Source organism: Artibeus jamaicensis, unplaced genomic scaffold (assembly GCF_021234435.1).
Source record: "Artibeus jamaicensis isolate MK-2021 breed Jamaican fruit bat unplaced genomic scaffold, CSHL_Jam_final scaffold_847, whole genome shotgun sequence".
NCBI lineage: Eukaryota > Metazoa > Chordata > Mammalia > Chiroptera > Phyllostomidae > Artibeus > Artibeus jamaicensis.
The window spans coordinates 26,441,797-26,465,806 of record NW_026522057.1 but is presented as its reverse complement, the minus strand read 5'-3'; the positions used below and the strand labels follow the sequence as shown (position 1 = coordinate 26,465,806).

The following is a 24,010-nucleotide window of genomic DNA, read 5'->3' as shown; positions in this document are numbered from 1 at the left end:
AAGGAAAAGACTTAAAAAAGGTATCTAACAGCAAAATACATCCCGGCCAACCACATCCCACCCAAAAGGGCTGAGGTGACACTGCCGTCCTAGGGCATTTCAGGCCAGAGGGCACACTGCCCACTCATGGCAGGACAGGGCCGCCACGGCCAGAGCTGCTGGCTCTGCTGCTGAGACGGAGACACCAGGAAAGCCCTGCGTCCGCGCAAGGACGCGTCCTCTGCTGCGGCCTGCCAGCGGGCCTTTCTTTCCTTTTCTGAATCGAACTGCAAACACCTCCATTCTCAGAAGGTGGCACACGGCACTACGTGCATTTTCTTTCTCAATTCCAAGTTGATGGTCCACATAAACATGGCGTGCATGCAGACAGCGCTCTGAGTTCCTGTTGTGAATGGGCGTCTCCAGTGTACCTCCTGGCTGTCGGTGAGGACAGGGGTCTGCAGGCTCCGAGGCCCCCTTCCATTCGGATAATGAAAGCATACCTGAAAGGCATGCCCACCAACGAGATGAAAGGATGGTGTACTCAGAGCTCTAAGGCGTTAGGAAGCCCGGACTGGGTGGCTGGGTTGGGCAGGGCACAGGCCTGGGCTGCCGGGCAGGCCCCGGCTGGGGGCGTGCAAGAGGCAACTGATCAATGTTTCTCTCACACATCTGTGTTTCTCTCCCCTTTTCCCTCCCTTCACCTCTCTCCAAAAATAAAGAAATAAAATCGTTAAAAAAGTATAAAAAAGATGTGAGAAAATGACACAAAATATAAATGAACATAGTTCTTAATTGGTGCAGGTCAGAAATGAGCTGACAACATCTAGAAATGAATCAAACAGGAAGGGGCAGACAGAGAAAGCAGGTCAAGGGCACCAATAAAAGGGGAGAAGCAAACCGCCACAATGGAAAAGAAAACTGAAACTTTAACAGTAAAAACAGCTTTCTTGAAAGACCAAAATGTCTCCAAGTAGGTACAAAAAGAGCATACCACATATATGGGAAAACAGACCCAAAACAACCAAGACACGTGCATGAAACTGACTTAGAAAAGAAAGACTACCTCTGGTAATCCAAACAAAAGACCAAGCGTTTATAAGGGAAAGGAAATCAGACTGTGGCCAGATTTTCACAGCAACGTTTTGTCAGAAGACAACGGAAAGATTTTCTGTTCTTTGACATGTTAAATGTGAGCCAGAGATTTTATACCCAGCTAAACTGACCTTTAGCGTAAAAGCCACGGACAAACTATTCAGATGACATGTAAGAAGAACTCAGGAATTCTTGTCCCTATGACCCGGTCCTGGGGAACATGCCTTCTGCAAGCCCAGGACCAGAGACACAAAGTGCTAGGGAGCTGGTGGCCCTGAGCACCTGCCTGCTTACACTGCAGGAAGAGCAGCGACCACACGCAGATGTCACAGGCCAAGGACACGGCAGCCGAGTCCGACTGGCTGTCAGGTCCCGCCATCATGGTACAGCCACATGGGCAGAGGGCGTGATAAGCGGCACCGCAGGGATGTGCTTCGCCAAACCCAAACCGCTGGAAACTATGGGACAAAAGCCCAATTCTGTCACCAAATAAATTCCAAGAGGGAAAAGAAAATCCTATAAATTAAAATAAACTCCAAAGGCATATCAACCAAGCACAATGTATGAGCCCTTATTTGGATACCAATTCAAATCAACAAATTGTAAACACAAAACCACGTACAAGATGGTCTGAAATTTGACCACTGGATATCCAATGATTAAGGAGCTGTTATTTTTTTAGTTTTTATTTATTTATTTATTTTTAGAGAGAGGGAGAGGGGAGACAGAGAGGAACAGAAACATCGATAGGTTTTCTCTTGCACACCCCCAACTGGGGACCTGGCCAGCAACCCAGGCATGTGCCCTGACTGGGAATCGAACCACCCACCTTTCAGTTCGCAGGCCGGCGCTCAGTCCACTGAGCCACACTAGCCAGGGTGGACTGTTAATTTTTTTTAATGATTTTTAATTTTTCAATGACAGCTGGCATTCCCTACTGTGCCAGTTTCAGGGGTACGGCAGTGACTGAACATCAACACACAACATTAACTTGGGAAGCGGTCACCCCAGTAAGTCCAGCCCCGACCTCGCACCACGTGGTCATTTCGACACCTTCGACCGCCATCCTCTCTGCTGTACTTCACACCCCGAGACTCTTTCTACCAGTGACGACTTGCACTTCCTCGTTCCTTCCCCTTTTTCATCCATTCCCCCTCCCATCTGGCAACCATCAAAATGTTCTCTTTATGAGTTTATTCTGTTTGTTTATATATTTTTAGATTACACAAACAGTGAAATCATATTTATATGAAAGAATTGTTTAGACTTTTAAGGTGTGAAAAAGTACTGTGATTACGCTTGTCATTCAGAGACACACAGTTCGCTATCTCTACATGGAGTCCAATGCCGTGCTGGGGTTTGCTCAGAATCCACTAAGCAGCTGTCTGGGGGGTGAGGACAGCTGCCAGCAGAGGGCGGGGGACAGTGGGACAGGCCTGGCCGAGAGCTGACAGCCGCCATGGGCGGCGACGGGTGTGCACGCCACCCCTCACACTCATTCATCCCCGTCTGCATGCGCCCGGCATTTCCCACAATGAAGCTCTAAAAAATGGGACCAGAAGACACTAAATACCCAAGTGCAGACTATGGTTGCTGCCAAGAAACTGTACCTACAGTGTTTACCTGCGGGGCAAAACAATTTTCTTCTGGGCCATACCTTTCTTTAGCGTCTTGGAAAACTTTAAGACGAAAGTCTCTAAGAAAGAAACGGCCCATGTAAACAGAAATTTCCTCCGTGAGAGATGAACGCGGCCGACCGGATGGGTCCCTCCCACTCTCCACGACCCCGGGCTTCTCCCATTTCTCATTCACACTCTTACTCATCCACCTTGGGACCATTCCAGATGTCACCGTTCCAGACGTCAACTGCAGGCACAGGTTCGCTCTTGCCCACTTACTCCACGAGGCAAAAAAACTAAGCTAAGGACAAAGGTCTCCTTCTTGTCCCCACCCCAAACCAAGACAAGAAACGATCTGCTGTGATTTTAATGAAAAGGTTCTCTCCGTCTTCCGCACCCCCTGGCTTCCTGCAACAAGTCCATTTTGTTCGTGTGATACCTCACAGCAGCTGCTGGGAAGGCAGCTTTGCAAAGACATGACTTTGTCAAAAGGCGCGTCACACGTGCGGTATTAAAACTGCAAACTCCCACGAGCTCGTGGTGCCCTCACCATCCGGAAGCGGTCCAGATCGCCGGTTCCTGGAAACCGTCAGCCTCCCCTCGGTGCTGCCCCTGCGTTGGCCGAGGCCCCCGGGGCTCCTGGGCACCGTCTGGGGAAGCCCTGACTAACAGGTCAATAAAGGCAAGGGTCTCAATCCCAGTCTCTAAGCAAGGGCTGCTTTTTCAGGAAGTTACGACACAGTCTTCTGAATTTACATATATAACTTCTTTATGTGAGTACTTTATGTATAAAAGACATATACATAAAAAACCCTTAGGCTTTCAGTGGGAAGGAGTTCAATGGATTTAGTTTGCTATCCTAAGACCCACAGACACAGAAATCATAAAATCACAAGTATATTCTGCCCGGCGCAGGGGTGGTGGAGGGGAGAAAACAGGGGGGAGGTGGGGGCATCTGTAATAGTGTCAACAATTTTTAAAAATTAAAAAAAAATAATATGCTGCCCAGAAGCCACAAGGCCTGTGCAAGGTCACCCCATGTCACTCGTCTCTCTGAAAAGAGCTGAGTCAGGGAGTCCCCCCCTCACTCACCTGAGCCAACTTCCAGTGGAATTCTGCAGGCGTGTACTTCTTCTCTCCCGAAGGGTCCTGACGGAGGAGGAAAACGAGTCGGCAGCCGTGGACAAACAGGGAATAATGGTGCCGGTTCATATCTGCAGAGAGAAATGCAACTAGCAAATTGCCAACTTAAGACCTTAAAGAACTAAAAGTATTCCGTTAATGGATTTTGAAGACATGGCTTTATCAGCATTAACGAACTCTCTGGTTGGGCCAAGGCAGAGGTTGAAACAAATATGCTTGGGTTTTTTACTATCAAAAGCCCAAAGATCGGGACAATAGGTCGAGGACAGGGTGCCCTGGTGCAAAGCACAGAACAATGCACTGGGAGCCCCTGGGAGCCTTTGGGGGAAGGAGGTGCCCCCTCCGTCGGCCACGGCAGGGGCTGCAGAAGCACCCACCCCTCCGAGCAACACCAACCTGTCCTGTCCGAGCTGCACAGAATCGTCTCCTTCCTCCTGCCAGAGGGCCCGTGCCTCATCCACACAGAGACCGTGAACGGCTCTTTCGGGTTGACGGAAACGACGCCGTCGGGGACCCTGACGGCCTGTGTGCCATTGAACTCGAAGACCTGATCGCTGTCGTGGCCGTTGTCGGTGGGCAGGCCGACGGTCCAGTTCAGGGGGCCGCTGGGGGACGGGAGAAGCTCGGCAGTGCCGGCCGCGGCACCTGAAACAGCACGGTGACACTCGGTAGGCGGTGTGCGAAGAGCATGCAGGGCACGGCAGCCTTGCACAATCACGCCCGCACACGGTCCTTGTCATCGGGCTCACGGTTTGCTAGATTTATTCTACTTTTCACAAAAGAAGGTTTTTTTTTACCAGGAAAATTCCTAAATAATAAGCATGAGTTTTTTTTAAATGCTAGAAAGTGAAAAAGAAGTGTTACTTGTAATCTGAGATTACCACCTATGTGCAAGCACTTCCAGTTCTTTACGAATACACGCACATTACAGAAGTGGAGCCCTGGGCACATGCACACACACGCCCCACGCACACTCTTCCACAGCACAGCCGAACACGCCTGCCTCGCACCTCGCCACATCCACGCACCCTCGCTCACTGAGCTGCCCTCTGGGGGCTGAGGCCGCCCTGGCCTCGAGGAGCACCTCTGCATGTCTGCATGATTATTCCCACAGACAAATTCCCAGAAATGCAATTACTATGCCAAAAAGAAAAGCACAGCCCCTGGCTGGTGTAGCTCAGTCAGGGCACATGCCTGGGTTGCAGGCCAGGTTCCCTAGTAGGGGACACAGGAGAGGCAACCATACATTGATGTTTCTCTCCCTCTCTCCTTCCCTTCTCCTCTAAAGATAAATAAATAAAATCTTTTTTTAAAAAAGCACAAAAAATTTACAACTCTTTTATATAATGTAAAACGCAATTTTTAAAGAACCTTGTCACCCGTGGCTGGCGTGGCTCAGTTGGTTGGGCATCGTCCTGTAAACTGAAAGGTCACAGCCTTGATTCCCAGTCCGGGCTCGTGCCTGGGTTGCGGGTTGTTCCCCAGTTGGGGCACATACGAGAGGCAACGGAATGATGTTTCTCTCCCTCCCTTCCCCTCTCTCTAGAGTCAATAAGTGTGTCCTTGGGTGAGGATAAAAAAATCTTTTTTGTCTGCAGAAAACTCTGTGAGCTCTCCTAGTTGCTGGTGCCTGACATCTCGATTCCCAGGAGCGGTGTGATTTAGCTGGAACAACCTGGTCTCTCAAGTGACACCCGACCTTGGCCCGGATCCCGGCTCTGCTGCTCCTCCAAGGGCGGCCTTGGGCGAGCGGCTTAGCCTCCCCCGTCTCCACTGGCCCCTCGGTAAAAACAGGCCGACACGGCCTGCAGGCCTGGCGGGAAGATTCCATGAGACGACCCAGGAGGAAGGACCGTCACAGTGGGCGCTAGGATGTGGTGTTCTTCCTGCCCTTACCCTGCTCCGCCCAGAAAACGTTCATTTAATACCATAAAAATGGCGTTACGAGAAAGTAAGTTTTCTACACCACACCTACACACACAGTTTAAAGTGGCAAACACGCCAGACCTCTTACTCATACCTGCCAGGTTCGAACTCACGCAGATCTGGACTGCGTCCGGGAGACCGGGTGTCAGGGGACACCTGCTCGTGCTCATCGCTGGGATGAGCTGGCAGAGAACGTGCTTTTCCCCTTCTTCACAACGACTTCCAGCTACAGATGAATGCCGGCTGCCAAGCCCTAAGTGCCCTGGAGGCCAGCGGGAAGGCAGGCCAGCTTCGGGCAACGGTCCCTGCAGAGCTGACGCTGCGGAGCCCCCGACACAGAGGCCCTCCTGGTTAGGAGGAGGCCGTTGAAGTCGCTGGCACCTTATCGCCAGCCAAGGAACAGCGTTTCCAAGAGAGGCATCCACACGTCACACGGAGATAAAACAGAAGACGTTCCCCAGCTGATGCTGGACATGGGGAGCCTGTGGCCCCCCACACGAAGCCTGTGGTCTGCAGTCTACAGAAACTGCACGCCAGGTGGCAGGGTCTTCGGTTTTTATCTCCTTCTTCCCATTTGCCAAAAGCTACCGCATTACCCGCAGTTTTCCCTTCAGCCCTTAAACAGACATCTAGTTTCATTTAAAACTCCCTCCATGTAGATAATTTCTATTTTGATGATTCTCAGTGTATCTCAGAGAAATACTATCTTCAAATCAGTGGTTCTTTTTTTTTTAAAGATTTTATTTATTTTACTCTTTTAGAGAGAAAGGAAGGGAGGAAGGAAGAGAAGCAGAGAAACATCAATGTGTGAGAAAGAAACATTGATTGGCTGCTTCTCACATGCCCCTAACTGGGGACCTTAACCGCAACCCGGGCACCTGCCCTGACTAGGAATCGAACCTGCAACCTTTCAGTTCACAGGCCGGCACTCAACCTACTGAGCCACACCAGCCAGGGCCACATGCGTAGTTCTTAAAAATGCACATACACACAACGTTTTGAAGACTTTCATTGGGCCGCATGCCCCCTGAAACCCACCCAGTGTGAAACTTCGCCAGTGTGGCGGCAGCGGCCACATGGGAAGGCTGGAGTCCGTCCTGGTTGATGATCACACGCCAGCACACGCACGCACTTCCACCTGCAAGGGCTCCCGCCGCCCGCTCTGAGGACTGCGGGCCTCCTTACCACAGAGCCGGTGCAGGGACTTCTCCGAGTAGGTGTCGCGGTCACAGCCCTTCCCTATGTGGCCGGTCTCCAGCTCCACTGTCGCCTGCACGGAGACCACCGACTCGCCGCACGTCTCCAGGTGCAGGCTGGGGAAGAGGGCCAGCGCGCCCGCGCCCGGCTCGTACTCCACCCGGTCGCTCCATCCTGCAGGGCCCGGAGGAAACGCACGCGTTAGGTCGCCGGGCCGCGCGGGTTTGGAGAGCAGGGCGAGCACCGAGCCAAGGACGGAGCTCACCTTGCCAGCCGGGGGTGCAGGTGGGCCTGGTGCTGATCTTCACCAGCACGTCCTCGGCTGCCCTCTTCTTCCCACAGTCATAGGCCGTGACCGTCAGCTTGTACTCGTGCTCCTTCCCGTACTTCAGCTTCTCCGTGTTCTTTATATAACCTTCCCGGGGAGGGGGGGGAACGACAGTGAGAACCCAGGCCCGTGCTGGCCCGCACCGCCGCTGTCCTCTGCCAAAACACGAAGTGCGCGCTGGCCGGGGAACCCGCCTGCACCTGGGGTGGCAGCAAGCTGCCCTTCCCACGCGCAACACCGGCCCCGCCTCCGAGGGCCCCCATGGCCTGGCTCCACTTATTCTTGCAGGTGGTTTTGGTTTCTATATTTACTTTAAGGTGTACGTATTAAGAGAATGAAAAAGACAAAATAATTCAAGTTCTTCAAGTGGTAAATACAAGATCAAGCTATATTAAACACTTCCTGCTAGAAGATTCACTTTATTAGAGATTTCCTACCCCCATCTACTAGAAGAGAAGCCTGCTTTCAACCATGAACACGATTTCAGCAAAGATCCTGGACTGTGAGTTAACGATGGAGACACTGTACCACCGTGAAACCGCACCCTGGTGGGGTCACACTCTAGATGCTGTCCCATTACTGAGGAGGGCAGGGGACTGGCATGAACCTTCACCTTCAAGAACAGGCAGAGGACCCAAGTCTAACGGAGACCAGAGAGCGGGGCCAAGGAAAGGTCTGCCCTCTCTGGACGCACCCTGACGGGGGCGAGGCGGGGATTCTTAGTAGTTTGATGGGAAAGGGAGATGGACCGTCCCACCAGAACACACAGGCCTCCAGGGGCAGAGGAACAACTTGACCGTGAAACAGACACACCCCACCAGGCCCCGCTCTGGTTGGAGTGCTCCTGGGCCCTCACCCTCAGCGTGACGGTCTGAGGTGGCAAGGCCCCAGGGGAACTTCGGTGAGGTGAAGCCGTGAGGGGAAGGCCCCGCACTGGAACTAGTGTCCTCATTAGGAGAGCTGGTGACCAAAGTGCCCTGTCTCCCCGCCGTGTGAGGACACAGCCAGGAGGCAGGCCCTTGAGGGACCCTGAAGGGGCCGGCGTCCCGATCTCGGCCTTCCCGGGCCCAGAACTGTGAGCTGTAAGCGTCTGTTGTTGGAGCCGCCCAGCTGGCCCGCGTCACCCATCTGCGGGACGGCCTGCCTGGACCGCCCCAGGTCCGGGGCCCTCGGCCCTGCCCTCACCGTCCTTGTCCACGGTGAACGGCACGTTCGGAGTGACGATCTCGTAGCTGCAGATCTGGCTGAACTGCGGCGAGCAGTCCGCGTCCACGGCCTCCACCCTCAGGATGCTCTCGTGCCGCCTGCCCTCCACGGCCGTCGCCTGGTAGGACTTCTCCTTGAACACAGGCGCGTACTCGTTCACGTCGTTCACCTGGATGTGGACGGTGGCTCTGGGGGACGACAAGGGGCCGTGGGCTGGGTTTGTTCTTATCGCCCCCAAATCTGCCGTTTTCCTGGTATCTTTCATTAAGTTTTTATGATAAAGGTAAAATTAAACAGCTCAATTTGCTGTTTTTAACTGAGCGCGGAGACAACAGACGTTAAAAGAGGAATAAGGCAGCACGTAGGAGCGCAGCCACATGAAGTCAGAGAATCTCGGGATTTCCTCTGACAACGTGGGACGTGCCTGCCGCACAGCAGGAAGACAAGCGACACCGAACACCTGAGAGCTGCCTGGTCTCGAGGCTGGAAAGACTTTGCTGCAGACTTGGGAAGCAACTACAGCCAAAGGAAGAAGGGGTGAGAGAGAGAAGGGGGACAGGAAACCAGTCCTATGTAGCCTCCAGGGGCAGAGACCGCCAGGGACCCATGGCTGGGACACGGCCAGTGTCGATCCAACAACTCGGGACCTCAGCGCTGCCCTGCCCAGGTTCCACCTCCCCAGCTCGGGGGAGAGAAAACAAAGGCATTGTCGGGCTAGGCTCCCGAGACAGAAAACCGCTGGCCTTAGGGGCTGCTGGTCAGGCCGTGGTGTGCATGGGACAAGGTCCCATCGGACTAGGTCCCTGACTGAAGGCGGACCTTTGGCGAGGACAGCGGTGTGTAGAAGGTACAGTGCTTCACCGGCACTCGGCACCCCGACGCGCACCGAGACCCTCTGCCCAGCGCCGCCGGCCACCCAGACCCTCACAATGGCAACGTGACATCGCCTCACCCACAGGCCCCTTTCCCAAGTCCCCGCAGAAACTGAGACTTGACAAGGTTAAATCTGCCTGATGCCGGAGGGCAGGGCAGGGGCAGACGGGCGTTCCCGACCCTGCCTTGCCCAGAGCCCCCATTTCGCCAGCGGTCCTCCCTGGCGGCCAGACCTGAGCATCTGGGCAGGGCACCGCCCTCAGCTTTCCTCCACCAGCTCCAGCAAATTTCAAGCCCCCAGAACTTACAGACGAAAGATAAATGTAACTAGAAAATATCTTTCTAGGGACAAAGCAGGCTTCCCGTATTCTCACGGTGGGGCCTGGGTTCCTTGACTGGCGCATCTGGTGGGATAAAATTACTTGTATTCAGTAACTCAGCAACTGCTATGTGCCCGGGCCTGGCTGGTAGCCGGAGACGAGGGTCTCCGACCCAACTGCTTCCTGGGCAGAACGACGGGCTGGGCAGAACTATCTTCTATTTCAAGAGCACGTGAGGCCCTGGGGACGGTGCCTCAAGGTCGCTGTGACCGTCTTCACACTCGCCCTCCGCCCGGCCGGCTTGCTTACTTGTGGGACTTCTTCACGCTGGCGCCGCTGCCGGGCCCCCTCCCGCAGTCGTAGGCCTGGATGGCGAACGTGTAGTCTTTCTGCAGCTCGCAGTCCAGCTGCTCCTTGGAGCGAAGCAGTCCCTCGCCCGTGGACTTGTCCACCACCACCGCGTCGAAGGGGACGTTCTGCCCATGGATTTTAAACCCGCAAATCTCACCTGGGGGGTCGGAGCAGAGCAGGTTAGAGCGGCTGCCACAGGCCCTGTGTGCGGAGTTGGTTCCCACCCTCCGTCCCCCAAAGAAAATCAAGGACAACAATTCGGCAGCCAGGGGTTCAGAGGGTCTGTGGACAATGCGGGGGCGCTGGGCTTTGTAACAGGGTCAGTTCTGGGGCTTTAGTAAAAAGAAGCATGTTTTGGCTTTCCAAGCGACTGGTTTAACTTTGCATCCATTCATGCAGGAGCACGAGAGAGAAAGAGGAAGTACAGACAGGCATTTCACAGGAGAACTTGGGACAGCCCCAGGGTCAAGGTGAGCTCGTTAGCACGCGGCCCGGGCCTGGCCACACCGAGAGGCTGCCCGGCCACTGCGAAGAGCTGGGCGGCTGTTCTGGTTTGGACCAGAGGAGAGGCTACAAAATGCACAGTTAGGTGTCAAGAGAAGAAGCAGCGTGAGATATAGGTTCAGCACCAAAATTATAGAAAGTCTGTCAAAAAAAAATCAGGAGGAACAAGTCTTCCTGTGCAATGAGCCTGGCTAAAATTAGGGAATCAAAGCAAACTACTGAACGAGAGGTAGAAATACCAACTTCTCAGGCATCCATTTCAACAGCTAGTGTCTACCAGTAAGAGGCGGTGTCCCGTACGGGGAGGGACCTGCTGGACTGCCCTCGCCTCGGACTTGATCCTGCCAGACCTGGGAAGGGAGCCTGACTGGGAACTGCGTGCCTCTGCGCCGGCTTACCAGCTCCGTGAGGAGTTAAAATCTGAGTTTCCGTTCTTGCCCGTGGGAGAACAACTGTAAAAACATTCTGATGTGCGTAGAAAACTTCACCAAATGTATTCCACATAAAAATACTATAGAACTCTTCCAAATTTATTTACAACTGAGAAAATGGTTACTGAATGAATCTCTTAAGTTCAATTAAGAAAAAATGTACAATCTTATCCATATAGTTCAAATGGATGTCTGATTTCCAGATATTTCTAGCCAAGGGTTTGGTTACGTACAATTTCTATCAATGTATTTAAAAATAGAAACAAAGGAGGAGAATAAAAGGGGTCAAAAGAGCATGACAGCTTCTGTTTAAGGGCTGATTCCCAATTTTACAGACAAAGTTAGTGGGTTAATATTCATAAGAGGGATAGAAAGAACCCCTTATCACCTTCTGCGGTGACTGTCACCTCAAAACTCTCTAAAAGGAGAAAAGACAAACCCATGTCAGTGATGCAGGACAGAACGCAGACAGAACAATAGGAGGAAAGTCACAGGTGCACGCATCACACGGAAAAGCTGGGCACAATCCAGTAACTGGCTCCGGAGCCGCGGCTGCACACCTGGACCTCCGGCTGCCAACCCCCCTACTTACCGCCGCCTGCCCCGCGACTTCCGAAACCACACCGACCTGCCCTCGAGACGCTGCTATGGTTTGGTGACCCCTCAGGTGTGTTAGGGCGTTAAACGAACACTTTAATGATAATAATCTGGACGCGCACCCATTGTTCTTCACAGTTTTCGGGTTTTCCTTTTCAGTATCAGTTCTCGTGGTTAGAGGCTGGTAACATTCAGTTCATCATCAGATTAATGAAACAAACAGTTGGAGCAATGGGTTTTATTTTAATCCTTTGTTCTTGAGCTGAATAAATAATAGTGTTTTCTAATCTAATCTTGGCTCTAACACGACCCAGGCCACATGCAGAAACAGTTCTTTGAACAGAACATCTGTGTAAGGGGGAACTGAAACCAGACTCAACACCACGGCGGCAACGCCACGGCGGCCACGACGTTAACTGCGTGGAAACACCACCCTGCCGCGCCCACCTGGCCCCGCTCACCTGGCCCGGGACCACTCCCGAGGGGCGGGGCTGCGCAGCGGTTGGGAGCCTGGCTGCCCCCACTCAGTGTGGCCGCCCTGGGGCACCTTCTCCCCACCAGAGGCATCACGGCCTGAATCCCCTAGCTTTTTTCAAAAAATAGCTTTACCACATATTTGTACATCCTGAATAGTGTTGCTTGGAAAACACAATCACATGGTATAAAACTTTTGCGTCCTGCCTTCTCGCCCAACCTATGTGTCTAAGGCCAGTCGCGATCCTGGGTCCGAGCCAGTGACGGCGCAGTCACTTCTCTGCAACCTGAGTGGGAATGAACCCGAGGAGTCGGCCCTGGGGAAGTGCTCTGGACACTGCCCAGCTCCACGCAGACCCTGCTGTGGTCGCGGCCACCCTGCCCCCGTGTGATGACACCGCAGTGCCAGTCTCTGCTATCTGTGAATGAGCCATGACGGGTCACTCTGCCCACGGTCCTGCTGCACCTGCAGAGTCTCTCTGAATCTGTGCCGGCCACCACCGAAGCCACCAGCCACATGGGGCTGTGTCTAATTAATTAAAACTCATGTTAACATTAAATACTAAAAATCCACTTCCTCCATCGCCCTGGCCGCCTTTAGCGGCCACAGGTACCCAGGAACTCCCGGGGGGAGAATGCAGACACCGGACCTCCCCACCGGGACCACGGGCGGGCGGATGGACGGCGCCGCCCTGGACGGGCCAGCTGCCCGGGGCCGCAGGCCAACTCCACCCATGTCACATTTCTGAACAACCTGCATGCTAACAATTACTTTTGTCTTTTAACCATTACATGGTGGCACAGAAAAATTACATGAAATACAAATTTCAGTGTCTGTGAGCAAAGTTTCATTGGAACCCAGATGCTGCTGGATTATGTGCTGTAGAGGCTGCTTTCCCACGACAGTGGCAAAGGGGCGTCTCTCGCTGCTAAAGAGACTGTGGGGGCCGCAGAGCCCAGAACCCCTACTGTCCACCCCCCTGGAGAAGTCTGCTGAGCACAGCCCTGGGGACACACCTACGAGGGAACAGCTGGGTGCAAACTCGTCCAACAGGCCCCCAGAACGTGCCGATTCGCTGTGTTATGCTTACACACCTGGGGTATATAACACATTTTAAAATAAGTCACCCATCTTTGATTCAGGGAAAACCGCTCAGTGTCAACTCGGAGTTGACTGCTCTGAGAAGGGAACGGCGAGGCAGTCGTGTGACCCGAGACAGCAAGCTGGTGAGGTGGCGAGGGCTTTCCTGACAAGGGCCACTGTGCACCGTGGTGGTGCCGCCATTGCCAAGTAAGGGGCTAATGACACTCGTCACTCAGGCAGTGGCCTTGAGGTGTTTCTTTGAGGAGGGAACCCTTTGCTGAGAGACTCGACTCCCCACGTCTCTCCTTTGAGGTCTAACCCTGGGAGGAGAAAGGGAAGGCGTGGAACGTGGGGAGGCGGCGGCACGCTTTGCTTTTGCACTTCGGGTGTTCCAGGAAGGGCTCATGGAAGAGATGACACCTGAGTAGAAACCAGGAAAAACTAAGGAAACACGGTCACCGGCGTAGAATTTCGGAGAGAGGGGACAGGGAGTGCAAAGGCCTGGAGGCGGCCGGGCCGGGCCTGGCTCAGAACGAGGGGGCCCAGCCCAGCAAGGGGGAGGGCCGGAGATGAGGTCAGAGACCTAACCTGAACCTGCACTGGCTGCTACGAGAATTGCAGCCTGTCCTCCAGCTGAGCAGGAAACAACTGGGGAGTTTTGAGCAGAAAAGTGCACACTTGTCTTACACCCCAAAAGACCCCATCTGGCTGCCGTGCTGAGAATCAGCCTCCGGAAGGCAAAGGCGGCCACTGGGGGGAGCCCAGCGCAAGATGCTGCAGGCCAGAACCGGGCACTGGGGCAGATGAGATCAGATCTGGGCTACATGTGGATCGTCAGACCCAGGCTGTGGGGCCGTGAGTGAAAAACTGCGAGGGCGAAGCTGCCTTCGGCCGACCTGGCAGAGCCTTGGAGAGGAGGGTGTGGAGGGAGGAGGGGGATTTGTCCCGTAGTTTGGAACCTGCATCTGTGCTACAAGTTTTGAAGGAATGGTGCCTCAAAGGTACCATCGAATATGAGAATATAAACTTTTTGGCCCTGGCCGAGTGGCTCGGTTGGCTGGAGCGTCGTCCTGCACGTCACGAGGCCGTGGGTTCCATTCCCAGCTGGGGCACACATGGGAGGCAACCCACAGGCTTCTCCTCCACATCGATGCTTCTCTCTTTCTCTCTCTCTCCCCCACCCCCTCTTCTAAAACATCCGAATGAGGATTTAGAAGAAGAATATAAATTATCTGGACGCTCATCATATGTATTTCCAGATGGCCTTCTGCAAGCCTGGGCCCGTTTATGAGAACAGCAGGAGCACACTGGTGTTTCCCACACGTTCCTGGCCACACCGAGGCTGGCTCCACGCACGGGCTGCACCACAGATTCGGGGCCTCAAGTCCACGGGCACTGGTTCCATCGCCAGGCAGGCTGGGCCCTTAGCAGCCACTGTGCCGTCAGCTGCAAACCGGCCAAGTGCACCCCTGTCAAGGGCCCATCTCGTCACCCCACCCAGGACCCCGACGTGAAAGCAGGAGGCGAGGGGCGAAACCCGAGGAAGCTGCACCAAGGCAGCTCCTCAGGGACGAGGTGGGGACCTTCAGGGGGAGGAGCAGGGCTTGGTACCCAACCAGATGAGGGAGGGAGAGGGTCTGGGGCCCTGGCCTGGAGCCCCGGAACAGACCAAACCTTTCCCATCTTTCCCCTCCTCAGATGTTCCCCAGGGTCATCTGAGACACTCACAGTCAGGGGAACTTCACTACGACATTTTTAAAAGCAAAACAAAACTGTAATCACGGATGAACCCAACACGGCATAGATCTGACTTCTTGACACCCAAAGTCACGTCCGGGGCTCTTGGTTGACAGGGTCCAGCCTTCACTTTCCTTGCCTGTCCCTCTGAGAAGCCTGGGCTTCAGGCTGATTTTGCATCTTTCTAAGCCTCTCCCAAACCTGAAAATGACCTCCAACTGCGCTGCTCTTCAAAACCGAGGGGTGTCTCTGCTGCCAAGCCTACAGTTGCCCAGGGGATGCCCTGCCCTGTGCTGCACTCCTAGAAAAGGTCGCTGGGCCGGCTCGGACATTAGGTGCTCTGGCTGCAAACAACAGAGAGGCACTTCAGCTCACCCAGGCCAAAGGGACATCACAGAAAGGCCACCCTGAACTGGTGGAACTGCAGGCCAGAGAAGGGGCCTGGAAACAGCCAGAACCCGAGGCAGCTCCAGCAAGCAGGATCTAGGGGCCGCCACAGGCCCCGAGTGAGCTGGCCTGGACAGACGGAACACAACCTCAGCCGGCCTTAGTGCCCCGTCTCTCTGTTCAACACTCACATCCAGGGAGAGCACACCTGGTCGGCGTGGCCTGGGTCGTGCTCATGTGTGGCTGGGGAAGGCGGGGCTACAGGTCACAGACCCACCGACCTGGATCCCGGGAGAACCGACACCTGCTGAGCAGCAAGCAGCCCGTATACTGGTCCCTTCTAAGCCAGCTCCCGTCCCCAACCCACTTCCCTTTACTCAGCCTTGGCGCTCACGCTCACCAGCTGGACCTCAGGCTGAGGCTTATTTCTGGTGACTGGTCCACGCTGGTTTTGGGGACAGCTCACAAGTGGCTCTCAGCAGCACAGTCTCTCAAGCATGGAAGCCTCACAGCAGCAAAGCACACACCCCTGTGGGGTGCACACCCACAGCCTCCACGCCACAACCCAGGGGCTACAACGCCCCCAGCTCCTCACTGACTGCAGCACTGGCTCTCCAAGTTCAGTGCCAAGAGCTGCCTGGGAAGCTCGTTCAAAACGTGGTTTGCCAGGACGCCCGCCATCTGTTTCTAACCAGCTCTGCCTCGCGGCCCTGGTGTGGGCGGGCTTCGGGCTGCTCTGGGTGTCTTAGCCTCTCTACCCAGAATCCGCACTGGGTATCTGGGCCCCAGGGATCTGAACCCAGCATCGGTGCTGCCCATGCAAAAGCCAACCCTGGGGGTGACGGTGATGCGTGGGCGTGGGCCCCGCCCGCCACCCACAGGGCCCCAGCCACACACATCACAAAACACTTGGAGAAAAGGGTCCTAGATCAGAGTTGGTTCTAAGTGAATAGCAATGAGAATGACGTTCCCATTCTTGCCCCGTAATTTTTTGGAGTTCATTTCTACTGCAACTGTTGAGCTAATCTTATAAAGAAAGTCTCTGTACTCGGTCTAGGAAAGCAGAAAAGGGTGCTGGGATAAAACTGCCTTCTGAAAGGCAGAGCCTCAAAAAGGGGCGTGACAAGGGGGCCTGCTCGGCATCGGACACGGGCAATGAGGAAGGGACGAATGTCAACACAGGCGGCGACACGACCCCTGGAAGGGCTGCAGGCTTTTCACTCCCAAACACACACAACGCAATTTCCTACCCACCTCCACCCAGGCTTTTAACGATTAAGGGAAAGGGGCTGAATAAGAAATCTCATCATTTTTCCCTGGCTGGTGTGGCTCAGCGGACTGAGCACCGGTCTGTGAACCAAAAGGTCACCTGTTCGATTCCCAGTCAGGGCACATGGCTGGGTTGCAGACCAGGTCCCTGGCTGGGGACGTGCGAGAAGCAACCAAATAATGTTTCTCTCACACATCAGTGTTTCTCTCCCTCTCTTTCTCCCTCCCTCCCCTCTCTCTGAAGATAAATAAAATCTTAAAAAGAAATCTAGTCGATTTAATTTCCTAAACTACTTGACAAATACCAAGACTCTGTTCTCCTATTTCGCCCTGAGAAAACAATCTGGAGGAGACCCCGTGCCTTCACCGCGCCGGGCTGACAAGTGACAGTTTGCAATGCACTCGGGTGACTGAGCGGCCAACATCACCCACGTATTTATTCCAGAAGTCTCAGAAGCAGTCTCCGGTGGTTACCCATCCCCCCCAGGACGGGGTGAGACGGCCAGCCAGGATGTTTGTGATGTTTTGAAGATGACGTCACGGGAGCTGACCCAGCAAACCTCCGAATCGAGGCTGGAGTCGGACCGCCTGGCCGGGACGGCGGCCCCCCCACCTGTGAGCTGTGTGATCACGGCCCACTCGTTCGTTCCTCGGGCAACATCCACGGGGTATTGACCAGTCCCAGGCACTGGCCTTGGCGTGAACCCCAGGACCGAAGACCCGAAAATGCCTGAAATGCAGGGAATGTGTAGTTGCTCCCACACATGAGCTGATAATCCTAGTCAGGTGACTCACACATCACTGTCACTCCCGCAGAGAGGAACACAGGTGACGACTAAACTCAGGACATGGTGTGAGTGTGGGGGGTGGGGGGGCACACAGACACTCAGAAATCTAGTTTGTTGCAGAGGACACCCACGTGCAATGCTAAAAATGGTCTCAAATTTGGAGGAAGGAGGGGACATCAGGAAACCCCTCGGCTACGAGACAACCACACCCGTGCCCCCAGCCCAGAGCGCTCCTTGCCCGCCCGACCGGGTCTCTGCAAAAACCCACCGCCGGTGAAACCGCTGCCCCCCGCAGCTCACGCTGGTTCCCTGCCGGTTCTCCTGACAACGGGGGTGTGGCACTTGAAGGGAGTGAAGAACAAATTTATTGCTTAAGCAGCTCTTCAGAAACACATTCATTTCCCTCAATTTACACGCAGTAAAATTAATGGGCCATCTGATCTATACGAGTTAACTGAATTTCTCTTATTGGTCCCTAGGCAAACGGCACACAGTAACATGAGAAATTTTGTCCTGGAAAACTATCATGTAACAACGGCTCTTTAAAACCACCTCACACCCTGACTGGTGTGGCTCGGCTGGTTAAGCGTCTTCCCAAAAGCGAAGGGTCTCCGGCTGGACTCCCGGTGGGAACAGGCGCACTCCTGGGTCACAGCTTTGGCCCCCGGTCGGGGTGCGCACAACAGGCAACCGATCCATGTTTCCCTCCCTCACTTTCTTGCTCCTTCCCCTCTCTCTAAAACAATAAACACTTAAAAAAAAAGTCAACTTCACGATGTCAACCGTGACTCTGAGGCAAAGAAGGGGCAACAGGGCCCAGCTCCCTGCCCGTCGGGGAAGCTGCTGTGGGCACAACCAGAGCCGCCCTGACGGGCAGGGAGCTGTCCCGTGCCAGCGGGCAGTGGACCGCCACGCGGCCCCAGACCTGTCGCTGTTGTCAGATTTCAATCCTATGAAAAACCCCACTTTAAAAACTCATTGAAAGTAAAATCTGCCCTGGCTGGCGTGGCTCAGTGGATTGACTGAGGGCCTGCAAACCAAAGGGTCACCAGTTCAATTCCCAGTCAGGGCATGTGCCTAGGTTGCAGGCCAGGTCCCCAGTAGGGGGCAGGTGAGAGGCAACCACACATTGATATTTCTCTCCCTCTCTCTCCTTCCCTTCCCTCTAAAAATAAATAAACAAAATCTTAAAAAAAAAAAATCTTAAGTAAAAAAAAAGTAAAATCTAAGCCAAAGGATTTCTCTATAAAGACTGTTTGACGTTTTCAAATAAATCTTTGCAGGTAACTGAAACCGAGGTCGTGCAAGGGAGACCCTGAGCTGTAATCACCCAGGTCCTCGTCTCTCGTGAGCCTGCAGCCCCAGAAGGTTAGAACAGAACCTCAGGTCCCGCCCCCGCCCTTCTGCATCCAAATCCAAGTTGACACAACCCTCAGGTGCAACGAGTGCACATACGTCTGAGACGCACTGGCCCAGGAGTTGCGTCTCCAACAACGTCAGATGAGGGACATGAGGATGCGACGAAATACCTTGCTTTTCAACCACAGGGACAGGCTGCTGGCCAGGTGGCCCAACTATTGAAACAAACAGGAGCCCTGGATGGCATAGCTCAGTGGATCGAGTGTGGGTCTGAGAACCAGGGGGCTGTTGGTTATTCCCAGTCTAGGGCACAGGCTTGGGTTGCAGGCCAGGTCCCTAATAGGGGGACATGTGAGAGGCAACGACACACTGATGCTTCTCTCCCTCTCTTTCTTTCTCCCTTCCCCTCTCTAAAATTAAATAAATAAAATCTTAAACAACAACAGGAAAACATGGTGCCCGGGAGCCACAAACCACCCGTAGCCACCAAGCCACCCTGAGAAAGTCTGAGAAACGGCCCTGATGCCTCCCTCCCAGCCTGCCCAGCCCACCCAGCCCGAGGGGACCCAGAGCAAATGAAAAGCCCGTGCCTACCTGCGAACCGCAGCGGGGCGTCTTTGTCCAGGGCAATCAGTGGGGGATCGAGGAGCACGGTGTTGTCGTTCTCGGTCACTATGCCGTGATAGGTGGGCTCAAGCCACGGCTTGTGCTTGTTGGCTGTGTTTTAGGAAAGAAAGGGGAGCACGGTGGTCAGACGACTATTTCCAACCGAGCTGCTTCTGAAGACACACACGCCGACACAGCACAACTCCCGCTGGTTGGGAGGCGGCACTTGTATTTTTTGTTGTGGAGTTTGCTGTTGAGACCCCAGCGGGGCGACATGCCACATTCTGGAGCAAATAACAGAGAAACCACCCAAGTCCAGGAGGAGCCAGACTCCGCCCCGCAGATTCCAGGGAAAGAACTGACGGCCGCAGACACCCTCGGGCACAGGAAAGTCACCGAGAAGGACATTGACATTACATCTCCCTGACAGTACGATAATACTTAAAATCAGCATGACAAACGAAAATGTACAGCAAAGATGCAAAACTGATGAGACTGAGGAATGTAAGATTACAAATGTGAGGTATCAAAATAAGACGCCGAAAGCCCATTTCTGAAGACATCTGACCCGGAGTCAGGCTGACTGGGGGGGTCAGACCCGGCTCCCTTTCTTCAGCTTGTGACAGACCCTTGACCTCCATTTCCTAGTCTGCAAACCAGGCCCCACCTTCCCGGGGGTCGGGCCGGGCGTAACTGGAGAGGCAACACCTCCCTTCCCAACAGGCGCTGCACCTGCCGCTTTTATTTCCAAGGCAAGACTGTGCAGTTCTGGCAGGAGCTCGCCTGGTACCACCAGTCTGGAGTTCCAGCCCCTCCTGTTCTGCTCGGGCCTGGCTCTGTCCCCAACCCCGTTAAAGCCACCGCGTCTGCCCTGAGCGCCCAGCTCCCCCAGTGCCTTCTGGGATCCACGTCACAGCTGAACTCTGCCACTCTCTTCCCTCTGTCACCTCAAGTGCTGCCAGCTCACGTTACACCTTGAGATGTGTTCAGCTGAGCAGATGGGGGGGCAGGTTCAGAACCTCGCCCCCTGGTAGCTGGTGTCCATCTGCCGAATGAACTGCCCCAACTCTTTGCCGTGAGTGCAAAGCAGCTCGGAAGCCTCCGAAGCTAAATGGAAATGCGCATCCATCTCCGGCACGGCGTGTCACCATAGTGTGTCACCATGGCATGTCACTACTTCTCTGCCGTCGTGACAGCCCTTCCGGAATGACAGGAGAACGCCACCTGCGTTTACTCCGCCCTGCGAGGAGGGGCCGTGCACTTGTGGGCACACGGGGGCTGACGCCTGGATGTGCAACAAGCCACCAGCTCTCTGACGAAGGATGCGTCCGCTGGCCATTCATGCACGCCACGCAGCACCCACAGCGGGCCCTGGGCCCCCACATCTGAGATCAGCCCAGACCCCCGGGACGAGTTCGCCTGGCGCAGAGTTTGTTTGTGGGAGGATAAGGGGCACGGGGGCAAGCTGCACGCCTATGTGAGTGAACGAAGTGAACGCCACTGAGCCACACAATTAACTCGGGAAACTTGGTCACACGCACTGAAAACTCCGCACACACAGAACCAGATGCAGCTGCTTCTCTCCTGCCTGCGGCTCGGCCCAGTGACCACGCCCACCCTTGCCCTCCCTATGATTCTTCCCACTGCGGGCTCGAGGGTCTAATCCAAACAGTGTCCTCAAACTTGTGGTTCACACACGCTGTTCACACCAGCATTACCGAGGACCTAGCAGCTTTCATTTATGTGGGACTGACTTACCTACCTACCTACCTGTTCGCAGGAAGAAGGATATTAAGTTACCATCTTAATATTTTTAAATATATTTTATTGATTACGCCATTACAGTTGTCCCATTTCCCCCCTTCCCTTTAGTTCATGTCCATGTGTCATAAGTTCTTTAGCTTCTACATTTCCCATACTATTCTTGTCCTCCCCCTATCTATTTTCTACCTACCGTCTATGCTATTTATTCTCTGTATCTTTTCCCCCCTCTCTCTTCCTCCCACTCCCCTGTTGCTAACCCTCCATGTGATCTCCATTTCTGTGGCTCTGTTCCTGTTTTAGTTGTTTGCTTAGTTTGCTTTTGGTTGAGGTGTGGTTGTTAATGATTGTGAGTTTGCTGTCTTTTTACTGTTCATATTTTTTATCTTCTTTTTCTTAGATAAGTCCCTTTAACATTTCATATAGTAAGGGCTTGGTGATGATGAACTCCTTGAATTTGACCTTATCTGAGAAGCGCTTTATCTACCCTTCCATTCTAAATGAAAGCTTTGCTGGATAGAGCAATCTTGGATGTAGATCTTTGGATTTCATGTCTTGGAATACTTCTTCTTTCTAGCCCCTTCTTGCCTGTAAGGTCTCTTTTGAGAAATCTGCGGACAGTCTGATGGGAACTCCTCTGTAGGTGACTGTCCCCTTATCTCTTGCTGCTTCTAGATTTTCTCCTTCATTTTTATCTTGGCTAATGTAATTATGATGTGCCTTGGTGTGTTCCTCCTTGGGTCCAACTTCTTTGGGACTCTCTGAGCTTCCTGGACTTCCTGGAAGTCTATTTCCTTTGCCAGATTGGGGAAATTCTCCTTTATTATTTGTTCAAATAACGTTTCCTCTTGTTGCTCTTCCTCTTCCCCTTCTGGTACCCCTATAATTTGGATGTTGGAACATTTAAAGATGTCCTGGAGGTTCCTAAGCCTCTCATTTGCTTTGATTCTTGTTTCTTCATTCTTTTCTGTTTGGTTCTTTCTTTCTTCCTTCTGGTTCACTCCATTGATTTGAGTCCCAGTTTTCTTCCCATCACTATTAGTTCTCTGTGCAGTTTGCTTCATTTCAATTAGTGTAGCCTTCATTTTTTCATCTAATTTGCGACCAAAATCAACCAGTTCAGTGAGCATCCTCATCACCAGTGTTTTGAACTGTGCATCTGATAGGTTGGCCATCTCTGGGTTGCTTAGAGTTACTGGCTCTGGGGCTTTGAGCTGTTCTTCTTCTGCTGGAGCCGTTATGTTTTGGTCTGTTTGCACCTTTCCATATGAGGGGTAGGGCCTTAGGTGTTCACCAGGGCGGGGCAACCCAAGGTGCTGGGTTGTGACGCTGTGTGTGGGGGCGGAGTCAGAGAGGGGCAATGGTGTTTGTTCTGCTCTCTCTCAGATTTCGGTCCCCTGTGCCACTTCCCACAAGCAAATTGGGCCCTTCTGGTGCTGGTTCCTGGGTGGGTGGGCTTGTGTATGTTCTAGGACCCCGTGGGTCTATCCAATGACCTCTCCTGTGAGGCTGGGAGTCTCTCCCAGCACCTCAACCCCCACAAGTGTTTTTCAATTGGTGCTTTTAGGCTTAATTTCCCATCACTGGGGCCCTGGACCGCGTGGTCTGTCTCACTGCCTGTTTTTGGCCTGGTTTATTTGCATGTGAATGTGTGACCACGGTCAGCCAGCCGCCTTGCACACCTCACTGGGACCTGCTGGTTGCTACCCTGAGACTGGGTTCTGCCAACCACAGCCTGCGCGCGCCCAGGTTACCAGCCACCTGCTTTTTCCTGCTGCGACCCCTCTCTGGTGGCTGCCAACTTCGCCCCTCTTACCGGTCTGGATGAATGGTTCGTTGTTGTCAGACTTCTGCACAGTTCAATTTTCTGTCTGTTTTGGTGGGGGTTTTTTTGTTTCTAAATTTTTGTTGTCCTTAATTTTGGTTGTTCAAGGAGGCACAGTGTGTCTACCTACGCCTCCATCTTGGCCAGAAGTCCCGTCTCAATTATTAAAATAGCTTTGACCTCTGGAGTCCCCTGCCGGGGTCTCACGGCCTCGTCACCTTGCTTCAGGTCTCTGTTCAAATATCCCCTCATTCAACTGGGTCAGTGTCTACAGCTCTGGCCCCCACTTCCCCCTCCTTTCTGCTGCCCACACGCTCCTCTGCTCCTGGCCACCAGGGCACAGACCAGGCAGTGGAGCCGGCCTGGGGCATTAGGCGGGTCACCCGCCTTTGGCCATGGCCTCAATTTCCTGTACACTGAGGACAGGAGTAACGTCCACCTCACAGGCTGCTGTGTGGTCAAACCTATCACATGACAGGCAGGGGACAGTGTCACACACAGGAAATGCCACAAGGTGCTACTGTGTCGTGACCTTCTCCTCCTCCACTCAAACGCAAGCAGATTCCAGGAGGGGGCGACCTTTCCTTCTCTGCTACTTAGTGTCTCATCGCTCGGGAATTGTCTGGCCAATGAACGAGTGCAGAAGGAATCGCACACACAGCACAGGTGGAGTCAGTGTCCTGGTTTGTAAGTTCTCCCATGGAGATGACGGTTTGGACTGAGAACTGAAATGCAGCTACGATTCGGTGGTTTAAACACTGGCAAGGTGTGATTTCTTGTTTCTGGCAGGTGGATGTCCTGAGCAAAGGAGACGAGAGAATCTGGGGGCCCACGCGCAGCGGGCCCTGGGGTCTGTGCTGAGATTACAGAGGGACCCGCTGCGCCACCAAACGCAGACCACAGAGGCCGAGATCTAAAGTGCCTTTGGAGAACAGCTCCCTGCACAAGGGCTGCTCCTGGGGCGAGGCGCTTGGCAAAGAAGGGAAGTCAGAAGCTTATGGTGCGCCTGCCCTTCCCGTCCAGAAACACGGGTGCAGTGCCGTGTGTGGGCCCCGAGCTGGCTGCGGCCTTCAGGCTGCAGGGGCCACTGAGCACAGAAAACCACAGTCAGGCCGGATGCTCTTCCTCGAGGCTGGCACCCCGTCTGCTCC

At 53.8% G+C, this 24,010-nt stretch overlaps 1 protein-coding gene across 4 annotated transcripts in view; it reads right to left on the bottom strand.

Annotated features, from left to right (window-relative positions):
* The window catches only part of CLSTN1 (calsyntenin 1), a 58,126-nt gene that overhangs the window by 10,927 nt on the left and 23,189 nt on the right, over nt 1-24,010 (bottom strand). For 2 of the 4 annotated variants that reach the window (XM_037165660.2, XM_037165662.2), the window contains exons 2-9: nt 19,262-19,384; nt 11,361-11,390; nt 9,996-10,194; nt 8,473-8,681; nt 7,225-7,374; nt 6,948-7,133; nt 4,233-4,481; nt 3,786-3,907 (exon numbers count right to left, since the gene is read on the bottom strand). In XM_037165660.2, the coding sequence (XP_037021555.2) occupies nt 3,786-3,907; nt 4,233-4,481; nt 6,948-7,133; nt 7,225-7,374; nt 8,473-8,681; nt 9,996-10,194; nt 11,361-11,390; nt 19,262-19,384 (1,268 nt within the window). The remainder of the gene's footprint in view (nt 1-3,785; nt 3,908-4,232; nt 4,482-6,947; nt 7,134-7,224; nt 7,375-8,472; nt 8,682-9,995; nt 10,195-11,360; nt 11,391-19,261; nt 19,385-24,010) is intronic. The other 2 variants (XM_037165661.2, XM_037165663.2) reach the window with 1 other exon arrangement.